Raw genomic sequence first — 18,430 nt, 5'->3', positions numbered from 1 at the left:
TTCTTAGCAAGAATAATGAGTAAGAATACAGCATTCTGTTTTATACAAGGTACCTCAAGTAACAGGAGTGGACTTGTTAAATGTAGAACATTTCCCCAATCTGTATCAAAATCTAAATCATCTCTCTTGCATAAAATAAGAAATAGAAACTGAATCAGTGAAAGAACAGGTAATGGCCAATGTCCCTCCTAGGCCTCAAATGCTAAGAATTTACGTGAAAATTCATTAATTATGGGCTCAATCCAACATAGCAAGTCTTTTCCTCCTTAGAAATTTCTGGTTACCAAAGTTCCAGAAATTGCCTTCTCATTCCCTAACGTCTCATTTTCTCCATTATGTAACGAGGGAGTTGGGGCTCCGGGCCGAATTTCTTTTTTAAAGATGATTCTACAATCCATGAGCAACGTCAGGGAGTGATGACTCGCAGAGGCGGTCTCGGCCGGCGCTAGGTTTAAGCGACTGGGACGCCGGGGCGCGCTCCGCAGGTCCGCACCTTTTCCCGGAACCGCCCGAGCCCGGGAGCGCGCGCCAGGCCGCGTGGTCTCGGGTCCCCGCGCCGACCTCGGCCGGCGAGCGCCGCCGCCTCCCTTCCCCGCCCCCGGCCCTCCTCCTGGGCGGCGCTTGTCGCCAGCCTCCGCGCCAGTCGCTGACAGCTCCAGCCCTGCGAGCTTCTCCTCTCCCAGGAAGGCAGGTAAACAGCCTGGGGGCCTTTCCTGCGCCCGGCGCGGGGCGGGGGGCGGGAGCACCGCGGAGCCCGAGGGCGCGAAGCGGGGGCCTTGGGGCCGGGGCGGACCTTGGCCGCGGGGAGGGGAGGGGGCTTCCCCGAGGGCGCGTGGCGCAGCCGGCCCGCCCCAGGGTGCGCGTTGGTTTCGGGTGACGCGGCGTGGTTTTGCTTTTCTGGTTGGGATCGGGGGCGAGGGGCGCGGCCCTCCCGGGGAGGGATGGCGTGTGTCGCGCTGTCTGGGCCTCCCCCACGCGGGTCCGCGGCCGGAGGAGCCAGAGGTGCGCGGACGTGGGGGCGATCGCCCCCCTGGGAAGCCCGGGAGGGCCGCGAACGGCTCCAGGGGGAGGCGCCGGGGGGCCGCCCTCCCGCCGGCGGGCCGAGGTCCGGGCTGCCCCGAGGGTGCGCGGAGGACACCGAGGCCTCGGCGAGAGGGGAGTCCCGGGCGCCCGGGGCCTCCTCCGCGGGCGAGGTCCTCCCGACAGGCGGCCCCGCGGGTCTAGCCGTCTGCGGGGCGGCCCTGGAGCGGGCGGGCGGCCGTGGGCGGCGCCTCGGGCCTCTGCCGGGTGGGGCCGCTCCGGCCCGGAGTGCCGGCCGCGGGGGACTCGTCGCCTGCCCCAACATTATTATCTTCATGGCTGCGTATTTTTCTTTCACGTGGAGCATCACGGTTTAATAAGCAGTTCCCCACGTGCTGAGCATTTTGAGATGCTTCTCTTTTTCTTGGTAAAACTCCAGGTGGAATAGGATTAGATTTTTACGAATCAAATTAGCAGAAAAAAATAGGAACAGAAAATTGAGGGACACTTGGATGGTTCAGTGGTTGAGCATCTGCCTTTGGCTCAGGTCGTGATCCGGGTCCTGGGATGGAACCCCGCGTGGGGCCCCCTGCAGGGAGCCTGCCTCTCCCTCTGCCTATGTCTCCGCTTCTCTCTCTCTCTCTCTCTCTCTCTCTCGGATAAATAAATAAAATATTTTTTAAAAGAAAATGAATAAAAAAGATCAGACCTCTGGAAAAATGAACATCCCTCTCAGATGTTAAAAAGAAAGAGAAAAATCACCGGTGGAATGAACAATTTAACATACACAACCACCGAGGAGCTCTTAAAATGAAAAAGAATTAGCTGGAAAGGGAAAGAGAGCAGAGAGCTAGGATGTGATTTTTATCTTAGTTGTATCTGACACATTTTTTTCATACTTGTGAAAGGAAAATGTCAAGATTTTAATAGATAAGTGGTGAAATGATGGACCATTCACAGAACAAAATGTAGATGAAAGGAAGCCTGAGTTACTTCGCATCTACTAAATGAACAAAAACAGTCACAGTAATAGTAACAGCAACCCCTATGAGAAGTCTGCAATGAAACTTACATATTCAGTTATTTGAGGATGTGGCTAGGTGTTGGGGCTAGAAAGATGGCTCTGCTACTGATTTTGTGACTTTGGACAGGTCACCTTAATTTCCTAATCCTGCTCTTGTACATTTATAAAATAGAGGAAGTGAAATCTGCTTCCAAGTTCGTTGCCAATATTAATTTTACATGAAACTGACCCTTGGTATGTCTACCTTTATTCTTTTCCTATTTACACCCCAACTGGGGATGTCATGAATTATTACACATTTTTTTTGTAAAACAATCTGGCAATGTATTAAGTTAAAAGTGGTGACCCAGAAAACCCTACTCCTGGGGATTTACCTGCAATGGAAGAAACAAGCAAACAAAGAAAATAAAAGCCATATGCCAGCACATATTGGTGCAGAATGATCTAAAATTAGAACCAATTGGGAAACAACCAAAATGTATAACAGGGCAGTAGCTCAGAAAATCGTGGCATAATAACTGGAAGGAGCATTATGTAACCATCAAAAGTCATGATTTTGGAGTCTCTGGTATATGTGAAAAACTGACAAATCAAAGTTCAGGTTTCTAAACTATTTACTCAAGCGTGAATGCATATGTGAAAAATCTGAAAGAAAAAGCATTAAAAAATGGACATTTTAACAGAAGTTAGAGGTGATTTTAATCTCCCTTTTTTTGGTATACTACTTTTACCAAATAATGCAATTTTTAAAATAGGTCACATATCTCAATTTTTAAAACGATACGGAACCAGTTTCCTCTGTGTCCTGTTTGCTGGTTGGTTTTTTTTCACATGACCTCGTTTTTTTTTTTTCAAATATTGTCTCTTTTTTTTTTGGAATAGACTTATTAATGGTTTAGTAATTTATATATTAGGTTTTTCTTTTAAGGAATCAGTTCTAAGATTTATTTACCAATTCTAGTTTTTTCTTTGTTGTTGTTTTTAAGGATTCCTGAATATATTTGAAAACTGAATAATTTCAGCCACGCCGAAGCAGTCTGTCTTCTCAGAGACAGAAATCCAGCTCAGCTGAGCCACGACAGATGTATGTACCCTGTGGAATCTCTTTGGTCTTCTGATGGCTGAAAGTCTCCAACTGTCATAGAAAATAAGGGTCTGGAAAGGCTGTGATCACAGGCCCCTGCTCGGGAGGCCACTCAGGTCTATATATGTAACTCCTAGCCATTGCATCATCCTTGGAAAATCAGCTTGATTTTGTAGAGAAAGGGTCACAGCTTTCTCTACAATTATGCTGAATTATGGAAGGAAGCAGCCATTTAAAAAAAATACAGTAAAACAACAATCACATAACAAACATTTCTGCACCAAATTAACACCAAAGGTGACTATCAACCAGCTGACAAAAGGATTTATGAGGTGAAAGGTTTTCCAAGCTGTAGTTTTATCTTACCTATTCTATTCTGCCTTTGGGATCTTATTTCTTCTCCTAAGCCAACTGTATCAGCTGTGAACTACTTGTATTAAACATTCACGTTGTCCAGGCATCTAACCCAGTGATGGTGCTGCATTGTAAAATAATCCTTGAATGAATACCGTGCTTGGCAGTACTTACTTAGAGCATTATTTTTTTCTTCAATTTGTTAATCCCTTATTTGGGCTGCATTCTACTTATTACTGCTAACCTATCATGTGATCACTGTGCTGTTTCTTGAAAAGCATTATAAATGTGGTTAAGTGTTGTGTTCCTGAGGACCTAGTTCTGAAGCCTGTTTAGGATTTAGGACTGCAATCCCCTGGGAAGCTTTTAATCGATCCCCAAGTCCCATCACTAGATACTCGCAGGCTGTCGGCCTGCAATAGGCTCCAGCAACGTTGTTTTTTAAAGGCTCTTCAGGGATCCCTGGGTGGCTCAGCAGTTTGGCGCCTGCCTTTGGTCCAGGGCATGATCCTGAAGTCCTGGGATCGAGTCCCATGTCAGGTACCCTGCATGGACCCTGCTTCTCCCTCTGCCTGGGTCTCTGCCTCTCTCTCTCTCTCTCTCTCTCTCTCTGTGTGTGTGTGTGTGTGTGTGTGTGTGTGTATCTCTGATGAATAAATAAAATCTTAAAAATAAAATAAAATAAAATAAAATAAAATAAAATAAAATAAAATAAAAATAAAATAAAGGCTCTTCAGATAATTCTGATGACAGACCAGGCTGGGGTTCCTTTGCCTTATTCAATCCAGGCCTGGATCTCAGGGTACCAATGCAGCCCTACATCTCAAAATGTTTTTGCAAAATTTTGTATCGCTTGCATCAGATTCTTTAAGGAGCAGTGTCCCAAAAAGATTTAAATAAATAAATGAAGGTTCTACTTAGCCCTAGAAAGAGAAAGGATTTTCCTGGGGACTATGGAGAGTGGGAGAAGCCATTTGGTGCCACTTCCCAATTTAACCAATTAGGTTTCAAGTTTTAACATGTTCTAAGTACTAGAAGTTTGGCCCATGGCACATGACCATTAGGCTAGTTCCTACCAGCTCTGACTCTCTTATCTCCATCCATAAATGAGAATAGGATGAATTGGGGTACTCTATGGATCTTCTTTCAGGTTACATTTCTCTGTCATTTGTTCATGCACCAGTGCCACATGATCTTTACAATGCCACATGGAGCTTTACAGTATATCCTAATACCTGGCAGGCCAGGCATGCCCTAGGATTTCTTCCTGTTAAGTGATTTTTTTTTTTCTGACTTCTTAATTTTGAGTATCACATTATCATGTTCTTTAAAATCCCCTTTGAATTCTGACTGAAATTGTGTTGACTTGATGGATTATTTGAAGATAAATTGGCATCTTTCAATATTGGTTTTCCCAACCAAAAACATTGTATGGCTTGGGTTTTCTGGGATTTGTTTTTCCCCCTAGTCTTCCTTTACATCTCCAGTAAATTTTTTTAGCTTTCCTCATACAAGTCTTATTTAACCTAAAGTTAAATCTTACATACTGTAAAAATGTGTTACTGTCATTATGGATGGAATGGCAATATAGAACATTATAGATGGAATGTTTCATCTGTGCTAAATCTTCTCACTAATTACAATTAATTTGGGTACTCGCTGGTTTTTTGCATATTGATTTCAAAAACTGCCACCCAAATGAGCTCACTTCTTTATTTTAAGACATTTTGGGCTGATTTTCCAAATACAAGACTGTACCTGGCTAGCACTTCCATAACAATGTAAAATAACAGTGCCTACTTGCATTTTTGTCTTGTTCACTACACTAATGAGATGTCTTTCGTTTTTCCTTTAAGGTGAGGTATAGGCTGAGTATTTGTGGTGGGTGGCAATTCTTGATGGAAAGGGACTGTCTTCTAGTTCTATAGAAACTTTAACAGCTTAAGCTTAAGAAATCAAGAATGAAGGTTGATGTTAATTGAAAACTTTTCAGTATCTGCAGAGAATCCTATGGCTTTGTCTTCTTCACCTATTAATAGATTTCCTAATTTTGAGCCATCCTCACATTCCTAAAATAACCCTTACTGGTCACAGTGTATTCTTCTTTTGATAAATTGTTAAAATCAGTTTGGCAGTATTTTCTTTTGGGTTTTGGCATCCATAGTGGCAGAGGCTGGGTGAACTAGGGGCGCGAACCCTGCACTTGAACTGCTGAGGTTTCAATCTCGTCCCTTTGCCCCTTGGCTGTAGACAGTGCTTCTCAGCTCAAGATGCCCTAACACTTATCTCTGCAGAGTTCCAGATTCTTCAAACAATTGCTTAAATTGATACTTCTATTTGAACATCTCATAGATGTAGCCAAGTTACTGTGTCTATACCACAGCTCCCAGTTTTCTCTCCAAGCAGAGCTCTTTACCTGTCTTCCCGGTTTCAGGAGATGGCATCACCCACCCAAGCTAAATATCTTTTAGTCACTGTCATGTCCCCAGCCACTACCACAATGCTAGAACCTTAGAGGACACTTAAATATTTGTTGAATGAATCACTAAGTTATGGTACTATAAGTATTACATTGTAATATGTAATTTAGGACAATTTTTTCCTCCATTTCTTTTATGGTTGTTGGTCAACTCAAATTTTCTATGTATTTAAAAATTGGGACATACTAGTTGTTCCATAGATATTTGTTGACTTAATTAATTCTGGTCAATATTTATTATTTATGTTTTAACAGAAAAGCAGCCCACCCCACATCGATATTTTAATTCATAAAATACATTTGCATTTGGAAGGTTGTTGCTCTTTTAAAGCCTTCTCTTTCTAAGGTTATTTGGCCTCTCCCATTCCCCATGTGGAGCTATGTAGTGGGGTGTGTTTGTATGTGTATTGCATTTTCAGGTCACTCGATTTCATTTAGAAATTCCTCATTTTTCTGGGTTTTATTTATTAAGTTCTGCTTTCATGTCTGTTCTTTATAACTACGATGCTTTATCTGGAAATTCTCTCTTTCTGTTTTCTTTCTTTTTGAGTTGAATAATCATTTATCTTCATTCTTTCTGTTCAGTTACACCACCCACACTCCTTGGATGTTTACATGGGTTCCTTTATCCCCACACCCTTGCCTTCTTGGCATCATCCAACTCTCCTGTGCATTAGGTTTGGTTTGGCTATTTTTTTCTTTCTGGCTAAACTGATAATTATAAGTGATATATCATTTGGCCAGGGTCCCATTTTATCTGATTCTTTTTTTTTTTTTTAATTTTTATTTATTTATGATAGTCACAGAGGGGGGGGGGGGCAGAGAGAGAAGCAGGCTCCATGCACTGGGAGCCTGATGTGGGATTCGATCCCGGGTCTCCAGGATCACGCCCTGGGCCAAAGGCAGGCGCCAAACCGCTGCGCCACCCAGGGATCCCCATTTTATCTGATTCTTAATGATTTTGAATATCTTTTCAAGCCTTTTGGCTTTCCTCTTCTGCAAATTACCAGTTTTTGTATCTTTTGGCCCTTTTGTCTATTGGAATTACTGCTCTTACTGCTTTGCAAGAATTCCTTGTAGGTTCTAGAAATGAATCCTCTGTTGGTCATAAATACTACAAATATTTTTTTACCATTATGCACTCCTCTTAACTTTGTCCATAGTGTTCTTCAAAGCATTAAACAAGAATCCTTAACTTTCACGTCATAAAATTCTTATTTGCCATTTGATTTGTGCTTTCTGTTTAAAAAGTCCTCCCTCCAGACCTCCCCCAGGTCACACAGACATTCACCTGTAGTTTCTTCTTACAACGTGCTTTTACCTTTCTCAGGTCTGTATTCTATCCAGAGTCTGCTTTTGGTGGTCTTGCATGTGGTGTTAGGGATCTAGTTTTATTTTTCTTCAGTTTCCAGAAGCATCTGCTAAACAGCGTTCCTTTCTCCATCGATTTGTGATGCCTGCTTTATTGTATATCAAGTCCTTGCTAAAGTATATATACAAAGGCTTATCTCTGAATGTACCCTTCTGCTCTCATTGGCCTGTTGGTCTGTTCCTAGTTCCTAGGCTTTCACTATGTAGTCTTTATTGCTCTGGCTTTGTAGTCAGATTTAATGTCTGATACAATAGATTCCTTCTTTTCTGTTCCTTTTTAAAGTTGAGTTTGCTATTCATGGACATTTCTTTCACCTTGTAGGTTATTGAACTCCTCCTCAAAAAAACCCAGGTGGACTTTGCATTGGCATTTTATTGAAATAATAGGTTTATTTGGGGGTAATTGACAGACATCTCTCTAAGTCATCCCAGTCAAAGCCATGGAATACCTTTCCATTTTTACAGATCATCTTCAATGTTCTTTATTGGAATTTAAAAACTTTTGCCCCAGTCTTATTTTTTCTCAGTTAAGTCAGTTCCTGGATACTTTACAGTTTGGTTTGCTATTGTCATTATCTTATTTCTTAAATTTTTCTTCTAGTTGATTATTGCTGGTGTAGAGAAACGCTGTTTATGTAGGCCAGTCTTGTATCCCATAGCCTTGCTGAATCTCTAGTACTGGGTCTCATGTCATCGCTGATGAGCCTGTTGGATTTTCTGTTTATGATCACTTTAATTGCAAATAATGATGGCTAGCTCTTTTCTTGAAGTTCTTGCCCTGGTTACTTCTTTGTCTCTGCCTATGGCATTGGACAGGACCTCCAGTCCTGTGACGATGGACATCCTTGCCTTATTTCTGATCTTAGAAACCTCTAAGAAACATCTTAGAAACATCCACCAAGTATATTTGCTGATTTTGTTATATAACCTTTATCAAATTAGGGGAGTTTTCTCCTATTCCTAGTCTGCTAAGAGTATTTTTCATTTTCTTTTTTTTTTTTTCTAAGTATTAGGTATTGACCTTTGTCAAATACTTCGTATCTTTTTTGTTCTGTTTTTCACTATTTGTTTTTTATTTTTGTCATGCTGGATGTGGGAGCTTGAAATCTAGAGGTGATGGGTATTCCTCATCTTACCCCCTTGACAAACACAGCTGAGATGAGCCCAGGAAACCTCTGAACAGGGGACATTCAGACAAGGGCAGAGCCTGTATGCCTGCCTTCCGCCAGCTGGGCCTTCCTCACAGGCAGAGAGGGAGGGCTCCCAGGGACACCCACTCAGGGCCAGATTCAAGTACTGTAGTTTGCACTGGACCACCCATGCCCCTCACTGGTCCCAAAGCCCCTACCCTTCTGAGATCTGGGGGCGGAAGGGGGAACTGTGGCCACTGTGGGCTAATAAAGCCATTTAACTTGGCTGTGGCTGGGCTCAGCATTTTTTTTTTAAAGATTTCATTTATTTAGCCATGAGACACAGAGAAAGAGGCAGAGAGAGAAGCAGACTCCCTGCGGGTAGCCTGATGTGGGACTTGATCCCAGGGCCTCAGGATCATGACCTGAGCCAAAGACATTTGCTCAATCACTGAGCCACCCAGGTGTTCCTGAGCCCAGCATTTGAGGGATGGGGTCCAAGGTGTGTCAAGGTAAGATGCTGGGGGAAGCTTATTAGGTAGTTGTTGGCTTCCACATCTGTGCGACAGGAAGACTTCTTTGCCCACAAGTAGACACAGGGTCTATAACAGTGCATGAGGGAGATGCATCCTGGGGCTTGACTGGAGGGAAGGAACCCCAGGGCCCCTGCTCAGAGGGCAGGCACTCTTGGGACCCTGGTGCCTCCTCCATTGCCTGCCCAGCTGGCAGAAGTGCAGCCACTTGGGGTTGAGACCCAAGGCCTAAAGTCTCTGGAGACTAAACTCAAGGCCACCAGGTGTCACCTTGCCTCCAAGATATGCCTTTTGCCCCTCCTCCACCCCTGAGAGACTGACTTCTGGTTGGGTGACACCAGGCCCAACTCTTCCTGTGCTGGGGGACTCCCAGGCTGGGGCTGCTTCCTGCAGGCCGCATCAGGTGCCAGCAGCTGGGCCTGTGGGCCGCTTTGTCTCACTGTGGCTTCTGTGAGTGTCACCGTCTCCTCTGGGCAAAGTGACTTGAAGATATGCCTCTTTTACCATGAGTTCTGGGCCTTCCGGCTGTACAGCCTCTGATCTTGTGCTCCTCAGGCTCAGACCTGCACCTGCAGGTTTTCCTCAGGGAGCACCTCTGGTTCGGTTCATTGACTTGTCAGAAGAAATCATAGGGAACCGCGGTGTGGTTCTTAAAGCGACAGGGCAGGTCATCAGTGGTGTCCTCGTCGTCCAGCCAGTAAGAACTCAGACTCCTCCAGGTACTCCTCCAAGATCTTGTCTCTAGAGGCGAATCCGGGCTTTCCCTGCCCCTCGGCCCCAGCAAAGGGCCACTCGCCGGGGCCACTCGTGCTTCCTCCAGCCGGTGCTTCCCCACCCCCCCACCCCGCAGCTGGCTGGGTCGCAGTCGGGGTCCTGGGGTGTAGCTGCTACTGGCTCCAAGCTCCACCCTGCTCAGGCCCAGCCCTGTGTCCCGGATTCGGTCATCTTCAAGCCGTTTGTCGTCCTCAGATTGTGTCTCCTCCTCCTCCGTGGGGCCACAGCTGGTCTCCAAAACCTGTGTGCATGAGCTGGTCATGCCCCGTGGGCTCCAAGTCGTCCTCAAGGTCCTGCTCCTCAGAGCCCAGCGTCTCGTGCCTGTGACCCGCCGCAGCCTCTCCAGCTTGGCCAGAATCTCCCTCCCTTCTGGTCCTTCAGCTGCTTGAGCTCCCCCTGCTCCATGGTCTTCTCCCTCCTCCTTCGCCCCCGCCTCTCCTCCGCCTCCCCGCCGCTTGCCGTGCTCATTCTCTGGGGGCAGCGAGGACGCCATACTTGGAGGGTGGGGCTCGACCGAAGCCCCGCCCCTTCCGGCTCCTCCAAGCGGAAGTGGTTCTTGTGCTGTGCGCGGTCCTCCGGCTCCTTCGGAAACAGCCTCGCTGAGGGGTCGTCCAGGGCGGTCTGGAGAGCGTGGGGGCCCCGCTTCTACCTCTTCCTCTTCCTCCTCTTGGGCGCCGTCCCCCTCCTCGTAGTGTTCGCTGAGGCTGTAACCCCGCAGGAAGCGCTCCCCTTCTCCAGCCTGGACTGTTCTGATATCCCTTGAGGTGAGCCGGTGCTTTCGGGGTGCCAGGGCTGTGGCTGCCCTCCTGCCCCTCCTGCCCCTCCTGCCCCTCCGGCGCTCCACGTAGGCAGCCTCCCGCACCCCGGGCTTTGGCACGGTTCGCCCCCGCCCGGCAGTGCCCTGGCTGCCCTCCGCCAGTGCCAGGAAGCTTTCCTTGAGCCGCTGGAATCTTCTCGAAGGTCTCCACGTCTGAGTTTTCCTCCTCAGAGTATTTGCCTTCTCTCCGCGAGATCGCCTTCCTTCCAGAGCCCTTCGGGCGCGCAGGCTGCGTCTTCATTCGCTTCTCTTGGGCCGCCGGCGCTTCCTCGCCCTCGCCCTCCGAGGACAGTGCTGCTCTCTGATGCGAGGTGGCGTCTCTCATAAATGCGGGGTCCTTCAGCAAGGGGAGAGGGCTGTAGAAGCCCCGCTCTCGCTGGGCGTCAGATGCCACACGCCCCGCTGCCCCCAGAGCCATCGTTAGGCCGCTGGAGCCCTTGGTGGCTGGGGTCGCCGTCGCACTGAATGGGGTGCAGCCGGGCGGCTCTGCCCTCCGTGTCTTGCAGTGGACCAGAGGTGCAGGCCACAGCCTGACCGTTCAGAGTGTCTTCTGGGAATGGTGGCCCCGCCAGGCACTCAGAAAGCCCGTCTCCATCGCCGTCAGTTTCCCTCACCAGCACTGCGGTCCTAGGTGTGTCGCATGATGTCTCTGACTCTTGGTAGCCTGATTGGCAGCGTGAGGGGAGAGAGTCCGAGTCTGCATTCAATAATGGAAGATCTTCCTCATTTTGTCACAAAGGGAAAGAGATTCTCTCCAAGGTCTTGTGTAAGCGTTGAGTCCCTCTTAGGTTTAGAAATGACACTCTACTTCAAAATGTAGTTGTTATTTTTAAGACTTTTCATAAGTAAATGTTGCTGTTGTTCCCAACTGATTCTAAAAGGATCTTGTCCTCATATAAACTGTGCTTAAGCAACTTTATCCAACATTTGGCTTTAGTAAAGTGCCGAACAGCAACATGTGTCCGTGGCCTCCTGCCTCCTGGTCTTTCTTGTCCCACATACATAGCTTGGTAAGAGTGAGGAGGGAGAGCCAAGCCCTTCATTTGGCTCCCTCCAGACCTGCTCCACCTTTCTGTGTTCTGTCCATGCAATTGCCTCATTCAGAAATCTGGGTGCTACTTTGACTCTGGTTCCAGTTTCTCACCCTTCACATCAAACACCGAGCCCTCCAGAAGCTTCCTTCTAATCAGACCATCCATGACTCTCCTTACCTGGCAAGGCCAGCTTCTCTACCTTAATCACTGCAGTAGCCTTGAAATTAGTTTCCCTGTATACACACATACACACACACACACACAGAGACAAGCCCCAGTCCAGCCTCCACAATATTCTTTCTCAAAGGGAACCCAGAACTCTTCACTGGCTCCCTGGAACCTTCAGGATCAAGTTCTGACTACTTAATGTGCCTTATAATTAGGTTGCCTCTATTAACCTACTGAGACACTCTGAAGTATTCATAAAAGGGGCACTGTTAACGTTAGCACCAGGAACAACAGGTGTGAATTGTCCCAGGGAAGCCAGGATGTCCGTTCGCCTTGCCGGTGAAGCCCTTCACTGCCGGAGCCCACCTGCCTCTCCACCACACATGGAAGCTCCGCTCCCATGAAGCCCCCTGCAGCCCCTAGGCCTGCCAGGATTCTCTCTCATGCCTGTCTCCACTCTGAATGCCCAGTGGCCTCTCCCACCTCCTGCACCTGGCTTCCCCAGGACCAGGTCCTTCTCTGAGCCTCCTTTACTATGTGGTGTCACCATCAGCTCACAGGTCTACATGAGCTTATGGAGCTGTGACTCTTACAGCCTCAGATAAGGCATGTTCAAAGTTAGTCTCGGTGTTACTCCCCGTGCACCATGGTCTTCCTCCTGCCCCAGCTGTTTCAGGTCTCCTCAACAGCCAGCCAGTGTCCCGTGGTGGATGGCACATGAAATCAACATTTTATATAACTGGACCATAGATGTTAGGCAGCTGGTCAGGACAGAAAAGAGTGTTTTGAAAATTCATAAATATGGCTCACTTTTGTAACAATTTAATTTTTAGTTTGGTTAGTGTGCTTTATTACAGATGTTTCCACACTCGTCCATTCGTTTAGCATTTATTGTGTAGGGCTGTGAGCCATGCACCCCCACTTAAGTACTAGAGGCACTGCTGTGGGCAAAGCAAAACTCCCACCCTGGGGGAGCCCGCACCCCCATGGAGAAGGTGAACAGCAAGCAGATAATAAATCATAGATGTCAGGTAGGCAGCCCTACTCTGGAGAAAAATGAAGCAGGATAAGGGGAAAAGATGTGGGGTGCTGAGTTAGGTAGAGCGATATGAGCAGCCCCGTGGAGGTGACATTAGAGCAGACTTGAGCCATAAGAGTAACTGGAGGGAGATCCTTTCAGGCCCCAGGAGCAGCAAGTGCAAAGGCCCTGAGATGGGAAAGTGCTTATCAAATGTGAGGAGCAGGGGGAGACCAGAGAGAGGCAGGCAGCTGGAGACAGGTCATGTGGGACCCAGCCAACATGGTCAGGACTTGGGGTCTCACCCTGAACACAATGGAGTGCCACTTGTGGGGAAGGGAAGAGGCATGGTGTGACCTACATATTAAAAGGTTGTCTGAGCCTCTGGGCTGCTGAGTAGAGAACAACAATGGAGGTCAGGAGGAAAAGCAGGGAGGCTGGTTGGAGACTGTTGAAAGACCCTCATGAGAAGCAACAGAGGCTTTACCCAGGATAGTGAGGTGTGTTGGGAAATATGAGTAGTTTCAGGATTTAGGATTTATTTTCAAGGTAGAGCTGATAACATTTGCTGGTAGATTCATTGTGTGCTGTGAGAAAGGAAACTCAAGAATAACTCCGAGGTGAGTGTGGGGGTGACACCTGGCTGGCTCAGTCTGTGGAGCATGCAACTCTTGATCTTGGGGTTGTAAATTCGAGCCCCACATTGTGCATGGAGTTTACTTTAAATAAATAAATAAATAAAATCTTTAAAAAAAAAAAGAACTCTAGGGTGTCGACTTGGTTTGGCTCATTGGGGTGAAACGAGTAGTTGACCTAAAACCCCATCAGATCAGAAGCTATTGACTGGGGTGGCACACCCCCAGTTCAGTTCCCTGCAGTGTAAGCAGAAGCATGGATAGCACAGAGCCTGAGAGCTGGAGCCCATGAGCAAGTGGAGAGTACACCAGGGAGAGGCCTGTAAAAGCCTAGAGGCAGGGCCTAGAGATGCAAGAAGGCCAGCTGGCATGTCTCAGGACCCTGCTCCTCTGACCCTCCCCAGAAGAGCCTCCAAAAATCTCGATTGATTGGCATGATTGCAGCAGTTGAACCTGGCTCATAACTTTCAAATATATTTTTATTTACCTATGGCCAAGATTTTTCAATAAGGACAGTTAGAAGCGTAAATGGGATGTGAATCATTTACTTATTTCATTATTCTCCTTCCCCTGAAGGTCTGTGTGTCTTTGATCTCTGCCCTTAGAACTGAGCACCCAGGGTAAATGAGGTGGTTAATCTGAAAGGAGATTTTCATTTGATGAGTGTACATTCTGCAAAGGGTCCTAAATTATTATCCAGGACAACTTGTTTGACAATTCCTAAACTGTGCCGGCCCTTTTCAGTAAGACATGTTTCTTTAGTACCAAAAATTAGGAGAAAATAAGTCCCTCCTAAGCCATTAAATGCTGAACTGAAACTCATCCAGGGACTTGTGAATACAGCCATTTTTACCCTGCTCTGCGCAGCTCTTTTTATGGAAAATGAATTTATAAGCAGGCATGCAAAATCCTGCACGTTTCCTGTTTTCAAAAAATATCGTATTGAGAATTACTCTGAGGAAATTCTCATTGGCATTTATATGTTTAGAGGGCATTAATCCCTTCCCTTAACAAATAACTATTGTGTGCTGCTCTGCCAGGCACGGCCCCAGCCCCTGAGGAGGAAGCAGCAGACAAGACTCCCTCCCCACTGGCACTCATTCCCACAGATGAAAGAAGACAAGAGCCTCTGATTTTCAAAGTTAATTACTGCAAAGCTCAATCAGGGGGCTTTCTAACTCCCAAGACTTCCATAGGGGCCACACCAAGGTCTCAGAAGATTCCAGAAGAGGCTACAACCAGGGTCCTCAGAACAGTTCACACAGCAGCTAGGGACTCATCTCCACTCCCAGCCCCCAGGAGTGGCTGCTCAAGTGAATGACCCCATATTGGTGAATAAAGGATTCCCCTTGGTGTAGAGGCCCCAGACCCCACAAGAGCCAGTGTCCCTTATGACAGTCCAGTGGCCATAGCTTCCAGGGTCCCCACAAGGACATAGCTGGTTACAATAATCACTGCCCTAAAGATACTCGAAACTATGGCAGACCCAGCCCAGATGCAGTTTATCAATCAGGTTATTTTTACCATAAGCAACAGTGCTGACATTCCATCTTTATCAGGTTTCCAGGAAATAGAGCCAGAAATTATCTTAAGGTCAAATTTGTCCTTAAGAAGGAGAGAGAGTTGTGTTAACACTTTATTTGAAATTTTGTCGTAAGTGCCGCAAAGGAGAAACGAGAGTGGGAAGCCTTGATGACCGATGTGCAGATGTTCTCGCTGTGCATTCATTCATTATGCAGCACACGTAGGATGCTGACACCCTTCTTGTTTTGCAGATAAGTCATCATGGTGAAAAGCCACATAGGCGGCTGGATCCTGCTTCTCTTTGTGGCCACATGGAGTGACGTGGGCCTCTGCAAGAAGCGGCCGAAGCCTGGAGGATGGAACACAGGGGGTGGGAGCCGATACCCAGGCCAGGGTAGCCCTGGAGGCAACCGCTACCCACCCCAGGGCGGTGGTGGCTGGGGTCAGCCCCATGGTGGCGGCTGGGGTCAGCCTCATGGTGGCGGCTGGGGTCAGCCCCACGGTGGTGGCTGGGGACAGCCACATGGTGGTGGTGGTTGGGGTCAAGGTGGTGGCAGCCACGGTCAGTGGGGCAAGCCCAATAAGCCCAAAACCAACATGAAGCACGTGGCAGGAGCCGCAGCAGCCGGGGCAGTAGTAGGGGGCCTTGGTGGCTACATGCTGGGGAGTGCCATGAGCAGGCCACTCATTCATTTTGGCAATGACTATGAGGACCGTTACTATCGTGAGAACATGTACCGCTACCCCGACCAAGTATACTACCGGCCAGTGGATCAGTACAGCAACCAGAACAACTTTGTGCGTGACTGCGTCAACATCACTGTCAAGCAGCACACAGTGACCACCACCACCAAGGGGGAGAACTTCACAGAGACCGACATGAAGATCATGGAGCGTGTGGTGGAGCAGATGTGTGTCACCCAGTACCAGAAGGAGTCCGAGGCTTACTACCAAAGAGGGGCAAGCGCCATCCTCTTCTCCCCGCCGCCCGTGATCCTCCTCATCTCGCTGCTCATTCTCTTGATAGTGGGATGAGGAGGGCCTTCCCATTCCCTGCACCATCTTAATCTTTTACAGGTTGGGGGAGGGGGTGTCTACCTACAGCCCTTTAGTGGTGGTGTCTCATTCCCGCTTCTCTCTTTAGCACCCATAGGCTAATACCTTGGCATTGATGGTGCTGGGAAACATAGAGCAGACCCAGGATGCTATTTATTCAAGCCCCTCTGTGATTAAATCCTACAGGGGCCAGTAGTAGTGTTGGGCTGAGAATAATAGCAAATAATCATTGGTTGGTCTAGGCTGAATTTTTTTTTTTTTTTCGTCTAGTGCACCAGATTGGGGCTTAAACAATTCTCAAAACAGTCTTCAAATACCTTTATCTAAAAACCTCTGGCTCCTTCCCCAGCTAGAGCTCAGGACGCTAATGCCCCATTATAGCAGTAATTTCATAGCAACTTGGGGGAATGCCTCTCTTCCGTTAAAAAAAACAAAAACAACAACAAAAAAAACACCTGATTGCATTTCCCTGTTCAAAGAGCATTTCTGCCAAATTTGAAAGAAGGCCATGTGCTACTCATTCAAAAAACAAAACCAGAAATCCTTCGCTCTTGGATTCAGGCTCAGCCCGCCGGAGAGCATGTGCCCTGCGTCTGCACAGAACTGGGATGATGTTTTGCATTTTGCAGTGTGGGCTCCCAGCAGCCATAGCATCAAGTGTAAATATTTATGCAACACTGGACCCCGGCAGAGGATATTTTCATAGGGAATGAACGTAACCAACAGAATGAAAATGATAAAATATTCCCACACTTGGGAGTGGTGCCCTTGGAGGCAAGCTCCCATTTTGGACATTTAAAGCACCTACAGGTGGCATTCCTTTCTTTCACAACATAAACTATAGATAATTAAGGCAGTAAAAAAAATTTGAACTGCCTTCTAGGCACTGAGAGCAAATCTTTACTCATTTACCTGCAAACCAGAATGATTCTGGCCTAGAGTAAGGTGCAGGTGTTAAAATAACCATTATCCTAGAGGATTGCATAACAGAGAAAATGATTCGTAGACAAAAATGATCTCACTTCATCTTTGCTGTCTCATAATTGTCAAAAATCAGAATTATGTTAAGTCCTAGTTTCTATAATCAGTTTTTGAATCAAAGGATGGAAGGCCATCCACAAAAATATCTTAGGTCAGAGATGACAGAAATATCCACTCAGAGTGGAAAAAAAGGAATTCTGTTCATTGTTATTTAAGTAAGGTGAAATTATTGTCTAGATCGTTCAATATCATCACCTAGCAGATAAATTTAGCATTCTGCAATGTTCCTGGCTTGCACTGGGCATTTCATGTAAAAAAAAAAAAAAGAGTTATTATATATATACATATATTGTGTATGACAAACTTAGAAATTTCAGTTAGAGGGGTTAACATCTGATACATCTAATGCACACCTGGTTTTGTAAGGTACTAAATACTTAATATGTAGAAAACCCTTTGCGTGGTCCTCAGGCTTACGTGTTCATTGAATAGTTTTGTATGATAGATCCAACATGGTCTTCAAAATATGCATGTACTTTATATTTTCTATATTTGTAACTTTGCATGCACTTGTATAAAAAAAAGTATAAATGTTCAAAATCTTGAATTAAACAGGAGCTAAGTGAACGTGTTCCACGGCGTCCGCAGCGACATTTATCACTGTGCCCTGCATTGGCAGGGCCATTGGGGTGAATTAGAGCAAGCCAAGGCCAGTGTCCCGTGCACCTCCCCTGGTCCTGCCCTCAGCTGTACTCCCAGTCCCACGCCAGGTGCTCCCTACTGCCTTTTCATTTTTTCCCACAAATATCTTAAATGTGCTTGGCACTGAGTAAATGGTAGAGGCACTATTGCAACAGAACAAGATAGTCCTTGCATCCTGGAAGCTTTTTTTCTATTCTAGATTTTGAAATAGAGGATTTTCTTAACTAAATTGCAGCTTAACAAGTTCTCAAGGAATCACTTGATTGCCCCTCTGCTCTCCACCCAATCTCAGGTTATAAGATCTCCGAGATGGTGGGAGCCCCAGTGGCAGTCACTCCCTTTGGACTGAAATTCAACACTTCAGGTCTAAAAGGCCTCTCATTTGTCACAGTCCTTCAAGAACTTCGCTTGTTTCCTGCCTTCTTCGCAAGTGTAAGGCACCAGCCCCAGGGTACTCTTGATTCTCTTTGGTGAGTTTTCTTCTCCAGCTGAAGTTTACCAACAGCAGGAGGTAATCACAGAAGGTACAGTGGTTAAAATCACAATTATTTAATACCTTAGGAAATGCCAATATCCTGCAGCAATCAGAGCATCAACTTTTACTAAAAATGGAAAGATAATAAATCAACACATTGAAACCCCATCATTCACAAAACCACTAGAACAACATCTACTAAGTCTCCAAAGCATTATTCATCCATAAGTGAACTCAGATTTAATCCTTAA

The 18,430-nt window shown here is 46.6% G+C and overlaps 1 protein-coding gene across 3 annotated transcripts; it reads left to right on the top strand.

Annotated features, from left to right (window-relative positions):
* The first annotated feature begins 530 nt into the window (after window positions 1-530).
* LOC112673643 (prion protein) lies at window positions 531-17,633 on the top strand. 3 transcript variants are annotated; one of them, XM_025469393.3, is made up of 3 exons: window positions 544-691; window positions 3,031-3,128; window positions 15,217-17,633. In XM_025469393.3, exon 3 carries the CDS (start codon window positions 15,227-15,229, stop codon window positions 15,998-16,000), a length of 774 nt encoding a protein of 257 aa, XP_025325178.1. In that variant the 5' UTR covers window positions 544-691; window positions 3,031-3,128; window positions 15,217-15,226; the 3' UTR covers window positions 16,001-17,633. The 3 variants fall into 3 exon arrangements, with proteins under 3 accessions (XP_025325179.1, XP_025325178.1, XP_025325180.1); XM_025469394.3 differs by lacking the exon at window positions 3,031-3,128 and having other exon boundaries at window positions 531-691; XM_025469395.3 differs by lacking the exons at window positions 544-691; window positions 3,031-3,128 and adding an exon at window positions 10,394-10,533.
* The last annotated feature ends 797 nt before the right edge of the window (window positions 17,634-18,430 follow it).

This window comes from Canis lupus, chromosome 24 (genome assembly GCF_003254725.2).
Source record: "Canis lupus dingo isolate Sandy chromosome 24, ASM325472v2, whole genome shotgun sequence".
Taxonomy (NCBI): Eukaryota; Metazoa; Chordata; class Mammalia; order Carnivora; family Canidae; genus Canis; species Canis lupus.
Note: the sequence above shows the minus strand (reverse complement) of the source record. Positions and strands in the feature narration are given on the sequence as shown.

What these genes read in the sequence shown, in the direction of transcription:
- LOC112673643 (XM_025469394.3), top strand. Translation starts at nt 15,227, where the DNA reads ATGGTGAAAAGCCACATAGGCGGCTGGATCCTGCTTCTCTTTGTGGCC.